The sequence below is a fragment of the Fomitopsis serialis genome, assembly GCF_022376445.1.
Source record: "Fomitopsis serialis strain Sig1Antser10 chromosome Unknown B0H18scaffold_6, whole genome shotgun sequence".
In the NCBI taxonomy this organism is placed as follows: domain Eukaryota; kingdom Fungi; phylum Basidiomycota; class Agaricomycetes; order Polyporales; family Fomitopsidaceae; genus Fomitopsis; species Fomitopsis serialis.
The window spans coordinates 361683-374443 of record NW_025954966.1 but is presented as its reverse complement, the minus strand read 5'-3'; the positions used below and the strand labels follow the sequence as shown (position 1 = coordinate 374443).

At 58.0% G+C, this 12761-nt stretch overlaps 3 protein-coding genes across 3 annotated transcripts; 2 read left to right on the top strand and 1 right to left on the bottom strand.

The window, feature by feature from the left end:
• Nucleotides 1-23: 23 nt before the first annotated feature.
• B0H18DRAFT_951605 (uncharacterized protein) lies at nt 24-3725 on the top strand (the record flags this gene model as incomplete). The annotated part of the gene is made up of 11 exons (XM_048042030.1): nt 24-91; nt 144-195; nt 239-405; nt 458-805; nt 969-1172; nt 1207-1486; nt 1557-1675; nt 1908-1968; nt 2027-2929; nt 2960-3336; nt 3368-3725. 11 exons carry the CDS (start codon nt 24-26, stop codon nt 3723-3725), a joined length of 2937 nt encoding a protein of 978 aa, XP_047898304.1.
• Nucleotides 3726-3995: 270 nt separating this feature from the next.
• On the bottom strand, nt 3996-6022 carry B0H18DRAFT_869901 (uncharacterized protein; the record flags this gene model as incomplete). The annotated part of the gene is made up of 4 exons (XM_048040053.1): nt 3996-4617; nt 4969-5211; nt 5339-5649; nt 5843-6022. The coding sequence occupies 4 exons, from the start codon at nt 6020-6022 to the stop codon at nt 3996-3998; spliced, it is 1356 nt and encodes a 451-aa protein (XP_047898303.1).
• Nucleotides 6023-9016: 2994 nt separating this feature from the next.
• B0H18DRAFT_1207766 (terpenoid synthase) lies at nt 9017-10310 on the top strand (the record flags this gene model as incomplete). Its single annotated transcript, XM_048036232.1, has 3 exons — nt 9017-9545; nt 9613-9901; nt 9963-10310. The coding sequence occupies exons 1-3, from the start codon at nt 9217-9219 to the stop codon at nt 10308-10310; spliced, it is 966 nt and encodes a 321-aa protein (XP_047898302.1). The 5' UTR covers nt 9017-9216.
• Between the last annotated feature and the right edge of the window lie 2451 nt (nt 10311-12761).

Below are 12761 nucleotides of genomic sequence, written 5' to 3'. Positions count from 1 at the left end.
ACAGCCTGCTTCCATTTTCAGCAATGGTTGGGTCCTCCGCGCGCAGCGCCCGCCTGCCTCGCAGCCGCCTCGGCGACCCCGCTCTCAAATAGTGCCAAGCAGCCTACTCGCTAATCGGCCACTTGCTAGCCCGCCTCATTCAGCCCTGGAGAGCCGGGGAAGAAGCTCGAGGGCACCGTGAACGCGCAGCTGCAGGTTACCCGCTGCAGCGGCCGGAACGCGCTCGCCACCCGCGCAGCCTCGCCGCCCCTGCACGCTGGCGCGCCCGCTTTTCGCGGCGCCTGGATGCGCTAGTCTTTGGTGGGCAGGGTGCAGGGGCACCGCCGAGTTGGGTGTCGCGCAGGCAGTGAGGAGGGAGGAGGAGCGGCGGAGCAAGAAGTTCGCACTTAGTCCCGTCAAGACAAGGTGCGCGTTCCCTGCACCATCCGCACTTCGCGCATTGCTGACCTTCCTGCAGCCGCAACAAAATCCGCCTCGGTGCGTCGCTCTCGTGCCTCCGCAAGCCGCCAATCGTGCCGGCTGGTCTCGCGCCCACTCCCGCCAAGGCTGCTTTCGTCGGCGCCGCCCTGGAGGCTGGATGCCGCGCCGAGCTTGCTGGCGGTGGCCGCACCAACGCTGCCGCACCCCGGGCGAAGGTGGCTGAGATCCAGAGCAAGTCAAGAGCCGCCTCGTCGCACCGTTGTGTTTGGATGGTGCATCATGCCACCTTGCGGGGATGGAGTTTCGAAGGCTCGTGGATTGACTTGAATGCGGTCCCTCCGGGTCTGGCCGCGGCCTCCCCGCATACTCAGGCTGCCGGCGCGTCGTGATTCCGGCTTCGAGGAATGTCTCCCGCAGGACAAATCCAGCCTAGGTAGCCTTCCGAGCCTCCCGGAAGAGCCTGGCGGCGGATCCACGAAGATCGAGCTGGCGCTTTCTGGGCGCTACGCTCCCCGCTCAGCGTGCACCTAGAGCTGCTGCATTGCAAGATTCTGCATGACCCTTAATGGACACCGACGGGGATCCTCCACCACTGGACTCGCCACGACCCCCGTTGGCTTTACTTCTGCCGAGGCGGCGACTCCGATAGCTCGTTCTGCGACACTGCAATATCACCTGAAGGCGACCCTTGGTCCACATTGCTATCCTCCGCCGCATACTCGGACCTTCGGAATTCATACAAATGACCCCTTGTGTGTTACCCCTATTCCACGTCCGCCTCGTCAGCTACTCGCATCTCCCAGTGCGGATGCACCGACTGAATGTCCACCTTCGCCCTCTTCACCAACCCTTCCACTCGATCCCTTACCGGACGACTCCTCGCAACGATCGTCAGAGATCCTCTCCGCCGCCAGACGGCGACGATCTCCAGTTCCTCGACCTCCAGCTGGGCCCGGCGTCAACCAACCTCGAAGTTGACGAGTTCCTCCAGCTGCGCGCCGTCCGCCGCCGTGCGCTGCCTGCTGAACGCGCCGCCCGGAGCGCAGAAGCCAAGCTGGCTGAGCTCGTGCGTGCCGCAGCCAAGGCCCTCCTGCCCCCCTCGCGCGGCGATATGGGTATGGATATGGACACTTCAGACGATCCTTCGGCGGCGGCGCGAGCGTATGCGCAAGCACGACTTGCCCACCGCGACGGCTATGCGCGCGGCCGAGTTCAAGCATCATCCAGCGCCTGAGGCTGCCGGCGCGCAGTGCAGGTGAGCGCCAGAAGACGAAATGCGATCGGAAGCGCAGTTCCAGCGGCTCGTCGCATCATTCTGCGAGCTACCTTCGCCACACCGAGTGCAGCGTCCGCCGCCAGATCAGGGCAGGTATCCCGAGGAGGCAGGCACTGAGGAACCTCGCAGGCCGGATACGCCGAGCGGCGACAGTGAACTAGAGGAAGCAGCGCCGTCCTTGTTCGTGGATCCTATTGACACCCGCTGCGAGTGTGAATGGGGAGGGGGAGGACATGAGCATGCTGGATAGTCCAGCGATGGATGTCGATGTCGTATGTTCCATCACTTTGTTGTCTCCCTGATCCTTGGACTGACACTGGAGTGAGACAGCCATCATCTGCGGTCGGCTCTCCCGCTGCATCCTCACGGCGGTATACTCCACCTCCAACGCCAAGTGCCATTAGGACGAGCAAGCGGAAGAGGGCGCTGCGCCTAAGAGTTTGCTCTATCATTCATAACTGGTGTTACGTTCAGCGGATGATCGATACGACCCGTACCCGACTACCAACAAGCGACGTGCGGTCTCCATCCATCAGCTTCGCTCGGGACAACCAGCCATCCTCGTTCACCCCGGTACTCCTCGGCGCCGAGCAGCAATGGGATACATTCAACATCTCACAGTGCAAGGTTGTGCCAGCGTCTCGTTGCTCGTCCTCTGTCGTCGATGTAAACGCGTCGCACCCGAGCAGCTTGCTCGCGCCTTGCACCCGCTGTTTGCAGGAGAGGTGCAGCAATCTCCCCGCTTCACGCAACGGATCGCTTCGAAGCATGCTTTCACGATGCACGTCATGGAAAATACTCTTCCAGCTGACGCCGGTGCCCACACCCATTGTCAGTCTCGCGATTCTGTCCGCCGTCCTCGGCTACGCGATCAAGGGCTCCTCCACCCCTCATCACAGTCGTATCCTCGCAGCCTCAACAGGCGACGCCCACATTCGCCTTCCCGCCGGTCAGCGTGTCCATCAACCATTCAACCCCGCAACTGAGTCTGAACCCGGCGGCATCGGGACTCGTTCGGTCGTCTCTGAAGGATTTCGCCGTGGCCGTGCTCCCTGCGCCACTTGTTGCTTCCACCTCGAGCAGTCAGCCGGCGGCCACGCCATCTTCCCACCAGGCGGACCCCGTCACCTCCGTAGATGCGCCGTCCGAATGCGCCTGCGGCTGCGAATTGATCACCTGGCCAGGCAAGTCCAAGGGTACCGCGGACTTGATGCTCCGTTCGGCGCCCGCGACGTCAGCTGCACACGACAACGGCAAGTCTAGTCTGGCGATGGTCTCCTCGCATGCGCGTTACGCTGCGGACGGCGGGAAGGGCAAGGCTGCTGCGTGCGGAGGCGGCACGATGTTTGCGCTGAGCGCCTGATGCGGCGCGGGCTCGCTCGCGGAGATTCTCGGCCTCGGATACACCGCCGTGGCGCGTGCGGTCGCGCAAGACGTGCTCGTGCGCGGGCGATGGAACTGAGGCAGATGGGTGGATGGTCGTTCGAGTTGGTGCAGGAGAAGGTGAGGGCGAGGGTGAACAGGGCGAGGGAGACTGCGCGGGCGTCGAAGGACGAGATATTAACGATGCCAGATGCGTGGCCGGCCCGCGGGAGGCAGATGGTAGAATCCATGGCGGCGCGTAGGCTCGCGCAGGGCAGGTGAGTGCGGGGCGGACGAGCGCGGGGCCAGGGTGGCTATACGCACACAGGAGGGCGGTTCGGGGGCCGGGGCGCTGGACAAGAGTGCGAAACATGCGACGCTGCGTGAGGTCGGAGAGGCGGCAGTCGGCGGGTTTGGCGGTGCAGGATGCGTTAGCGAGGTGAACGAGAGGCGGGCGGGCGCCGGCGCGGCGGGTCCCGCACAAGGCCAAGTGCGCATGCTCAGAGCGAGTGAAGTAGAGCGGGTGCGGTGTGCGAGAGGGCACGCATGGAGAAGACGAGACCGGGCGGGCGTGCAGATGCAGAATTTCGGCTGTGCGCAGAGGAAAGGGAGAATGGGCAGTGGTAGACAGAATGGGCGCTGCCGGGTGCACGGCATGTTTCGGTGAGAGCGAAGGCGCGTGTCGGAGGACCAGCAAAGGTGAAGTTAGGCAGCGGGTAGAGTGCCACGAACACGGCATGATAGATCAAAGAGGAGATGCAAGTCGGGTGTGCCATGGCGCGGATGAGGGCGAGAGTGTGAAGGAGGGAGATACAGGGACAGGGTGCGTGTTTGCGCGCACCAGTCTATGTTAGCATTGTACTTGCCTTGTCTTCGTAGTGGCATGGTTTTGCCTTTCCATTGGCCTCTTAGCCTGCATTCTGTATGGTAGTTGTTTTCAATTCGTCATAACATCACCAAAGTAAGTACACATGAGGACGAGAGAAGCTGTCCATAATCCAGTCAGGGACTCGTCGTCTGCGCGGCCTTGCACTGCATACTTCAGGCCCTGCAAACCCTGAATCAGCTCCTCTGGCCAGTTCGTGTCGCCAGTCTCAACTGCGATGGTGTTAAGGCGCTCGGCAGGTGGTATGCGGCCTAGAAATGATGAGACACCTTCGTCTTCTGGGTTGTTCGCCTCGCGAGAGCCCAATAGGGCATCCTCTCCGAGACCCTCGAAGTCGACCCCATAATACTCGAGTTCTTCGTCTGTCAACAGCTGCTGATGTGGAGGAAGTTGGCCACCACGGATACCGTGGACATACATGTCCCAACCGAACATATCGGAAGGTGTACGATTTACACCAGAAATAGTGTGGTGGTTCCAGCCTGAGACGAAATACAGCAGTTCTGTGTTGATCAGGGGTAGGAAGAGATAGTGCAGGAGGTGAATGTGGTCGATGTTGTTGATGTTCAGCCCATGGCGGAGCTCGAGGTCCGTGAAGAAGTCGGCCCATTTTGATGTTACTTGCGCTGTGACATCGACCCATAGGCGCTCGATTCGAACATTGTGGATGCTCCTGTATGCAAGCGACGAGAATAAGTACAGTGTGTAGTAGAGGCACATGAATAGGCCCACCGCCCCCAGATGTACGAGCCTCTTCCAGCCCCTACATGATCGTCCATCCAGCATGCTGTCTCGATGTTCTCCGTGCCATGGTCTCCACGAAGACGAGACGGTACTCCAAAAACTCGGCAGGCGTTGAGAAAGACATCAAGAACAGTTGAGCCTCGGTTGTTGTTGCTCGCGCGCAGACCCACAATAAGCCTTGAGTAGCCATCAATGAATCCATGTATGACGATGCGCCAGCGAATAAGACCTGCACCGCGTGCGTCAGAAGGCAATCGCTGCGACCTACACCGAAACAGACATACCATGTTGGCCGTCATGGTGCCAGAGAGCGTTCGGACCAGCTACCTGGTACTTGCGGCGTTCAATGCGGATGCGATCGAACACGCGCCGCACAGGGTCGATTCGAAGCAGGGATTGCCTCACCCGCGCTTTCGAGACATGGATGCCCAGAGTCCCCCGCAAAAAGCCAACCATCATGGTAGCCCCGGCGCGGCGGTAATGTACCCGGAGCTCCCGGACAGCGGTGTCAAGGTCGTCGTCACTGATGTCGGTGAGAGGTCGGGTATAGGAGGTGACCCGGGAGCTAGTATCTGCAGCCAGATTGTCTGCCTCGGAAACCCTGAAAGAAGTCGTGATTCCTCTGTATCTCTCGGCAAAGACTTGCATACCTGGTCTCGGAGTCCTGGTTATGCTCATCCGAAGATTCGGAAGCATATCCATCATGTGTGCCATCGCCTGGGTTGTTCTCCACCTCTTCCATACTGCTCCTGCCATCGTCGTAGCTCGGTTCACCTTCGCGTCCAGCGAATGGATCAGACCGGCACTCGCTGATGCCATACTCAATGAGAGCAGCTCGTACAGTAGATCGGTGTATGTTTAAAAAACGCGCTATATCCGCGATAGACTTGTGGCCATATGCCCAGCGGAGCCACGTCGGGTCGATGACAAGCCTTGGTCGGCCACGCCCACCACCATGGACCTGGGTGAGGATGACAGGCCTGCCATGATGAGATTGATCGAGGCTGTCACTGTGGAGGAGGTGGACATCATGACGAAGGAGTCCAAGACTATCCCGCATGATCGTAAGCTCCGAAGCATCGAATACACTGGCATTCTGGAGAAAGATCAAGGTAATCGTCAGCTTGCAGTATGTTAGGTATAAGAAGGCTTACCTGTTCAACAAGCTGGCTGAATTGCATAATGTCATCGCCAAGACGAGCAATGACAGTAGGGTCGGACGAAGTCACCGTGATATCTTCAACATTCCGCACATACTGATGATACCGCAGACGAAACTCGTTCAAGAGCTGCTGGTCCCGAGAAGAATCGATTCCGCGGGTGTTGTGATCCATACTGGTCGGCAAAACGGAAGGGCAAGCCTGAAGGACTCGGAGGATGCTGGGGTTCGTTGTCTGCCAGTGAAAGCTGCGGCACCATCAGAGATCGGATTAACAGTGGGCAAGCACCTGTCGGACGCACCCTATGATGCAGCCGCTGGCAAGTCGACTGTAAGTGTACGATCAATGCGTAATTCAGCAAGGTGTAAGTGTATCAACTCGGAGTAAGTCAGTAGTGCTAAGTGTATGATCGCCGCGGCTCGAGTAAGCCAGCTACAGTAAGTGTATGATTGCTACGAATAAGTCTCACTACGAGTAAGTCAGCTACCGAGTACAGACTACGCCGGGTAAAGTGAGTTAACTGGGTATATACTGTACGAGTAAGGCGGCGTAGTGTACGAGTAAGTCAACACAGTGCATGAGTAAGTCGGTGTAATGCACGAGTAAGTCGGTATACTGCATGAGTAAGTCGGTGTAATGCACAAGTAAGTCGGTATACTGCATGAGTAAGTCGGCGTAGCGTACGAGTAAGTCGGCGTAGCGTACGAGTAAGTTGGTGTAGTGCACGAGTAAGTCGGTGTAGCGCACGAGTAAGTTGGCGCAGTGCACGAGTAAGTCGGTATGCGCACGAGTAAGTCGTCGTAGTGCATGAGTAAGTCGTCACAGTGTACGAGTACAGTGGAACACGCAAAGTGCGACCAGCAGCGACGCACATCGCGCGCGAATGTAAGTCGCATCACTATAACTAAGTACACAAGAGTACGACCTACCTAGTAAGTAATTTTTCACGAAAACGCCACTCATAATGCCCGTTACACCATGGAGGTGAAGTTTATCTTCGGTGTTCCTACTCTTCTCACTCATGAAGCTTTGGTGTCTTCTACATAGCACACGGAGATTGGTGCCCTCATTCGGCGACTCAGGCTGCGGCACTGCTAACTTGCGAAGGTAGGTGTCAGAGAAGTCGTTGCTGTCGTCAGTTGCCAGTGGCGGCGGCGGCGGTTCGACTTCAAGGACGCTTATAGTATGTACCACATGGTTGATTCTAGTGTGCGACTTCCTGCGCTACTGCTCAGGCCGGTAGATCGGACCACGCGGCCTTGTTCTTGTTTGTGTGGTGTCCATCGCCACTGGCATGCATGATAACGTTGGCATGTACAACAACACAAGAATGCTTCCCAACCAGAATGCACATATCGACATATCGTGTTTCATGTGACCGCGCTGAGTGGCGCGCGTAGCACAATAGGTAGAGATAGATACATATATATATAGGCTTGAGTCGGACTCGCCAGCAGCTCATCCCAACAGAACGAACTCGGACATCACTACTACAGCCTGAGCTACCATATTTTCACTGCCATACACCATTCTCAAGCAGCATGCCGCCTCCGAAAGCTGCTAAATCCGATCAATCTGACGCTCACACAAGAGTACAACACAGTGGTGGTCAGTCCACTCGCCGCACAATCCGCAAGGGTGGGGACAAACCCAGTCATTGGAGCAAGCAAATACTGGAATTTCAGGATGAATTCCCGCGCATCCGTGACTTGGTAATCATGATGTGCGCCCCACAAGAAAACGGGAAGGATATGCGAGAATCAATGCTTTATGGTGCATATAACTTGATCACGAGAGAATTATGCCACAGCGGCAAACAATTTGTCGCAGATTCGTGGCCTCAATTCGCTCTACAGAGCACCACTGATGTCCCTGATGCGGAGGATGAAGCCGATTTAACATGGAATGATGATGACGGAAGTGAACCATACAGTGGGGAGTCTGAGGAGGACGAACTTGTACAAAGTGTTGCACGACTGGGAATTCGGGATTCTCCAGACCAGGGAAGTGGAATAACCCAGTCGCTCGTGGCAAAAGACTCGGACAAGTCACACGTCTCAGGTCAGCTACCGTCATTCCCTATAACCAAACGGCGTAGGGTCGATTACTCATGCACCATGAGTCATAGCAGACACAGTGCATGGCGAGCTTCAGGCTGGCAGCAGTGCCCATGACATAGTCCAGTCTGGCCGGGCAAATCCACCCAAAGGCACGGTCAAAACACGCATCACAGACTTCGCGCTCGTTCTGACTCGACATGAGGCATTCGACCCCATGGCGAAATCTATAAGGGTGACTGTGGTTGGATCTCGAATTGCATGCATCGTGGAGGTCAAGAGGCGGCAACATGGTCTTCAACGTACACGCGACTCGTTTGGCAGGGCCTATAAACAAGCAAAGAAGCAAGCTCGACATGCATTCAACAGCGACACTTTCTACAACACTCCTAAAAAGGTCTGCAGCGCAATTATAGCTGTTGGATGGGATTTCACGTACGTCGAGTTCGAGCGAGATCAAATTGCGGATGAAAGCGATTCCGATGGTCCAGATGCTGCCTATAAGCCAAAGTCCACTAAGACCAGTGCGGCACTGCAGCATCATCCAATTATTGAACCATACGTGCCAGTCAGGGGAGCGGGAATTACGTTGCTAGACCCCAAGGGGAAGTGGTTTGGCGCCTTCGATGCTGTCCGGGAACGTATCTATACCCTGAATGATGAGGACATCTTCAGAGGAGAACGCCCCCCCAACCTCAGACAGCCCGAACCTAAGATGGTGAGCTGTGCATATACACTGACCACTCATTCTCTGTCACTTACATTCAATGCCCAGAATAAGACATTGTGATATGCGATCTACGACATTCCCGCCGGGCCGTTGTATATCAGTGGATCCATAGCCTGGTTTTGCACTGCCTCGAGTGGCCAATGTACAATTTGATAGTGTGACTTGACGACTGTACAATTGTGAAGCCCAACGAACATCCGTCTGAGTATCAATACCTGATGTGCTGCCACCTCGGCGACACGAGAACATCACTGCCAGGGTAACACGGATGTAACTTACATTGAGGGTGAGAGCGAGTGATGATGACGATGACAACATAAATCAATGAATAACATTTAGTGCATGCAGTTGAGCGTACGACACTTGTAATACTGGACTTCTCAGTGATCGTCGGACGGGCGGAGTCTGACCGTTGCTTGCATGTTGACTTATCATTGCGAGTCTGCGCGAGTATACCCTTGATGCTCCACTCCGTATTCATCGCTAGACGGCCGCTGTGCACTTCGTTCGGGACTCCAAGTACCGGTTATTCCATCCATTTCCCAGTATAGCGTCCATGCCGACCCAGACCTCTTGGCCGCATGCCCCTTCAAGCTCTCCAAGAACCCTCACTCGCCCCCGCATCCGCCGCGTCCTCGGCTTGGATCCACAGCCACCGGCTGTTCTCCGACCGCAAACGCGCAGCTTTCGTCCAAGGGTGCTACGAGCTACTCGCCTCGTACACCTACCCGTACGCCGGGCCCGAGCAGCTCCGGACGTGCTGCGACTTCGTGAACCTCCTGTTCGTTCTTGACGACATCAGCGATGAAGAGGACGGCGCCGGCGCGCGCCGCATCGGCGACACGTTCCTGAGCGCCCTGCGCTACCCAGCCTGGGACGACGGCTCCGCGTTGGCGAAGATGACCAGGGAGTGAGCCTTTTGTTTATCCTATGATGACTATCAACCCCACTGTCACGGTCACTGAGGCGGCGAGCAGATTCAGGTCCCGGCTGCTGCACTCCGCGGGTCCGGGCTGCGTTCGACGTTTTCTGAGAGATTGCGAGGGCTACATCGACGCAGTGGCTCAGGAGGCCGGATACCGCGAGCGCGGGGTGGTCCTGGACGCGGCATCTTACCAGGCACTACGCCGCGAGAACAGTGCGGTTCGCCCGTGCTTTGCCCTGATCGAATATTGCCTGGGCGTCGACCTCCCGGACGAGGTCTTCGACGACCCGGCGTTTATGGTGCTGTATTGGGCTACCGCGGATATGGTAAACTGGTCGAATGTGGGTCCAGTGTCGTCCTCATTCGGCAAAACAAGAGTGTAACTAACCGGATTCCCCTTAGGACATCTACTCATACAGCGTAGAGCAGGCGCAAGGCATCGGCGGAAACAACATCGTCACGGTGCTCATGCATGAGCAGGACGCGGACGTACAGGCGTCCGTCAATCTTGCGGGCGACCTTTTCGACGCCCTCATGGATCGTTTCTTGGAAGCTCGAGACCAGCTGCCGAGCTGGGGCTCTGACGTGGACGAGGCGGTCCGAATGTACGTGAAGGGGCTGGAGCACTGGACCATCGGCAACCTCGAGTGGAGCTTCGATACGCAGCGCTACTTCGGACCGCTGCACGCAGAAATCCAGAGGACCCGTGTCGTGCCCATCCGCGCCCATGAAGAGTTCGAGACGGATTAAAGTGGGGAAGTTCTTGCGCGGACGATCTCTTGTGGCGGGTGGTTGACCTGTGAATGACCCGGTTTGCTACCATTGTTCTTATAAGTATCCCGAGCAGAGTACTCTTTAGACAATACTTGTTGTGTTCTTGTACGACATCTGTCGACCTAATGCTTTATGTAACTCCTCGAATGAGCGGACGGCATAGATCAGTACCGTGATTGAATGGAAATACATACCTCAGGCTGTCCGGCCTGCGCGCCTTCGTCCACTTCAGACGCATCGAGGGTAATCGAGAGTTAAAGCCATACTTTAGTCATAGCACATGCGATTCGCGTTCTATCGTAGAGACTAAGAGCTGGCCCTGTGAGGCGCAGTTGATGCCTCCGTTCCCCTTCCTAGCAAGGGGAAGAATACCCCTAAACGCACATTCAGTTCGGCCCCAGCCCCTCATGGAGCTGCTCCTTCGCACTCCGGGTCGACTGCGGGCAATAGACTGAATGCTACGACCCGGTCTCCGTTCTTGGACCATGCCATCGTCCGGCCGCGACGCAGGGCGTGATCTTGCGCGGGTGGAGTCTAGGAATCTGTATGAAGTGAAATCTCAGCGCGTTATGCATGCAAGCAAGTGTAGTATCGTCTGATGAGCAAGACCCAAACCCTTCATAGTCTACTGGGACGCTGGTCTGTACTTCGTCCTTCGAACAGACGCTGAAGAACAAATGAAGAAGGCTCCGAGTGCGTCGCGCGAGAGGCACATGAGCGCGCGGTCGCATTCGCGGGTGTGCGCGTGTCGTCGAGAGATGAGTTCGCCACGATGCGTCGAAGCCTACCATTGCCAATTCACCAGATGCGGACGAGCACGTCATATCGAGGCCACGGCAGCGTCCTGAAGCAGGGAACCACGTTCTGTGACCAACAGATATGAGGAATCCCTTCGGTTGGACTCTGGTCTTAGTGACTCGTGAGGTGCGTCTCCCATACCGCTGTGTGAGCGCGAGGAACTGGATGTGCGGCAGAACCACGCGATGCACAAGAACGGAGAAACTCATTGCAACATGGCGAGCTTCGTCGGGGTAGCGCCAGCACGGTGGGCGTTATTCGTCGACGAGACAATGTTGTGGTATCCGAAGACATGCTCACCATTGTACCGACCAACTTCTAGACCGATGACGAGCTGGCCTGGATCGCACAGAGAAGAGAAGAACACGTTTTGCGGCAGGCGTCCTACCAGAAACAGCTGCGTTATCAGTCAGCGTCTCGTCCAAAGACTATGCCCTTGCGAGAATGGCGGTCGGCCGTAGGAGCAAACTTGGTGGCGCGGGACCATGAGCAGCATGTGAAGATGAACGTTTGTAGGCGTATGACTCTACCGCGAACACCCTGCGTATCTTGTACGTATGCGCCTTCGCCTGCATTGCACATGGGTGGGGATCGTGTGCGAGCTAATAATGCGCGTGGCATGGCCCAGGTAAAATTCCGAGTGGCGCGCTCGAGCTGGGCCACAGACCCACGGCAAGGCGAGCAAGGAGACAAGGCCCGACTCGGAGCGTCGCACAGGGGCCACCGCGCCGCCACCGCCGCGCTAGCAGCATGGCCGGGAGGAGTGGCTGGACACTGCGTTCCGGAAAAGGCAGGCGAGTAGAACGGAGACGCGACACGTGCATCGCGCGGGAGCCAATGGGGGCCGGCGCTGGCGGTCGTGCGACGAGGGACGGGCGGCGAGCGAAGGGCGGCTGGGCAGCCCGGCGCACGTTCCTCCGCACACGACCAATCGTCGGAGGCACGATCATGCCCGTCGCGCAGCTGCCCCCACGCATCCCGCTTCTCGCACCGGCGCACCATCAGCCGCCTATTAAACCCTCCACACGACATCTCCGCCTCGCTCAGCCCTGTCGTGTGCGCACTCACCCGCCCCCGCTCCCCCGTCCACGCCCCGACCCGCCATGACCGCAGCCAAGGACGCACCCCCGCCGTACACGGGCAGCTGCAACCCGCCGCGCCGCGCAAAGCGTCCGCGCACAGACACCGCTGACTCGACCCTCAGCGCAGCACACGACACGGCGTCGTCGCGGGCGCCCGTGAGACGTGCCCGGCCGGCCATCCTCCCCAAGAGCCCCATCTCCGGGGCGGGCTCGCCGCCGCGAGACGCACTCGACTCTGACTCTGCCGACGAGGACGACTACGAGCCCGACACGCGCTCCACCGCCCAGCGCCGTCGCGGCCGCAAGCCGGGGGCCATGTCGCGCTCCGCCCGCGAGTCCCTCCGCAAGCTCAACCACTCCCGCATCGAGAAGGCCCGCCGCACCAAGATCAACGAGACGCTCGCCACCCTGAGCACCCTCGTCAACGAAGCCGAGCAGGAGCGGGCCAAGGCCGCGGGGGAAGCACCTGGAGAACCAAAGGCGAAGGGCAGGGCGGCGGAGGAGAAGGAGTTCAAGCTGGACGTGCTCGTCAAGACCGTCACGTACG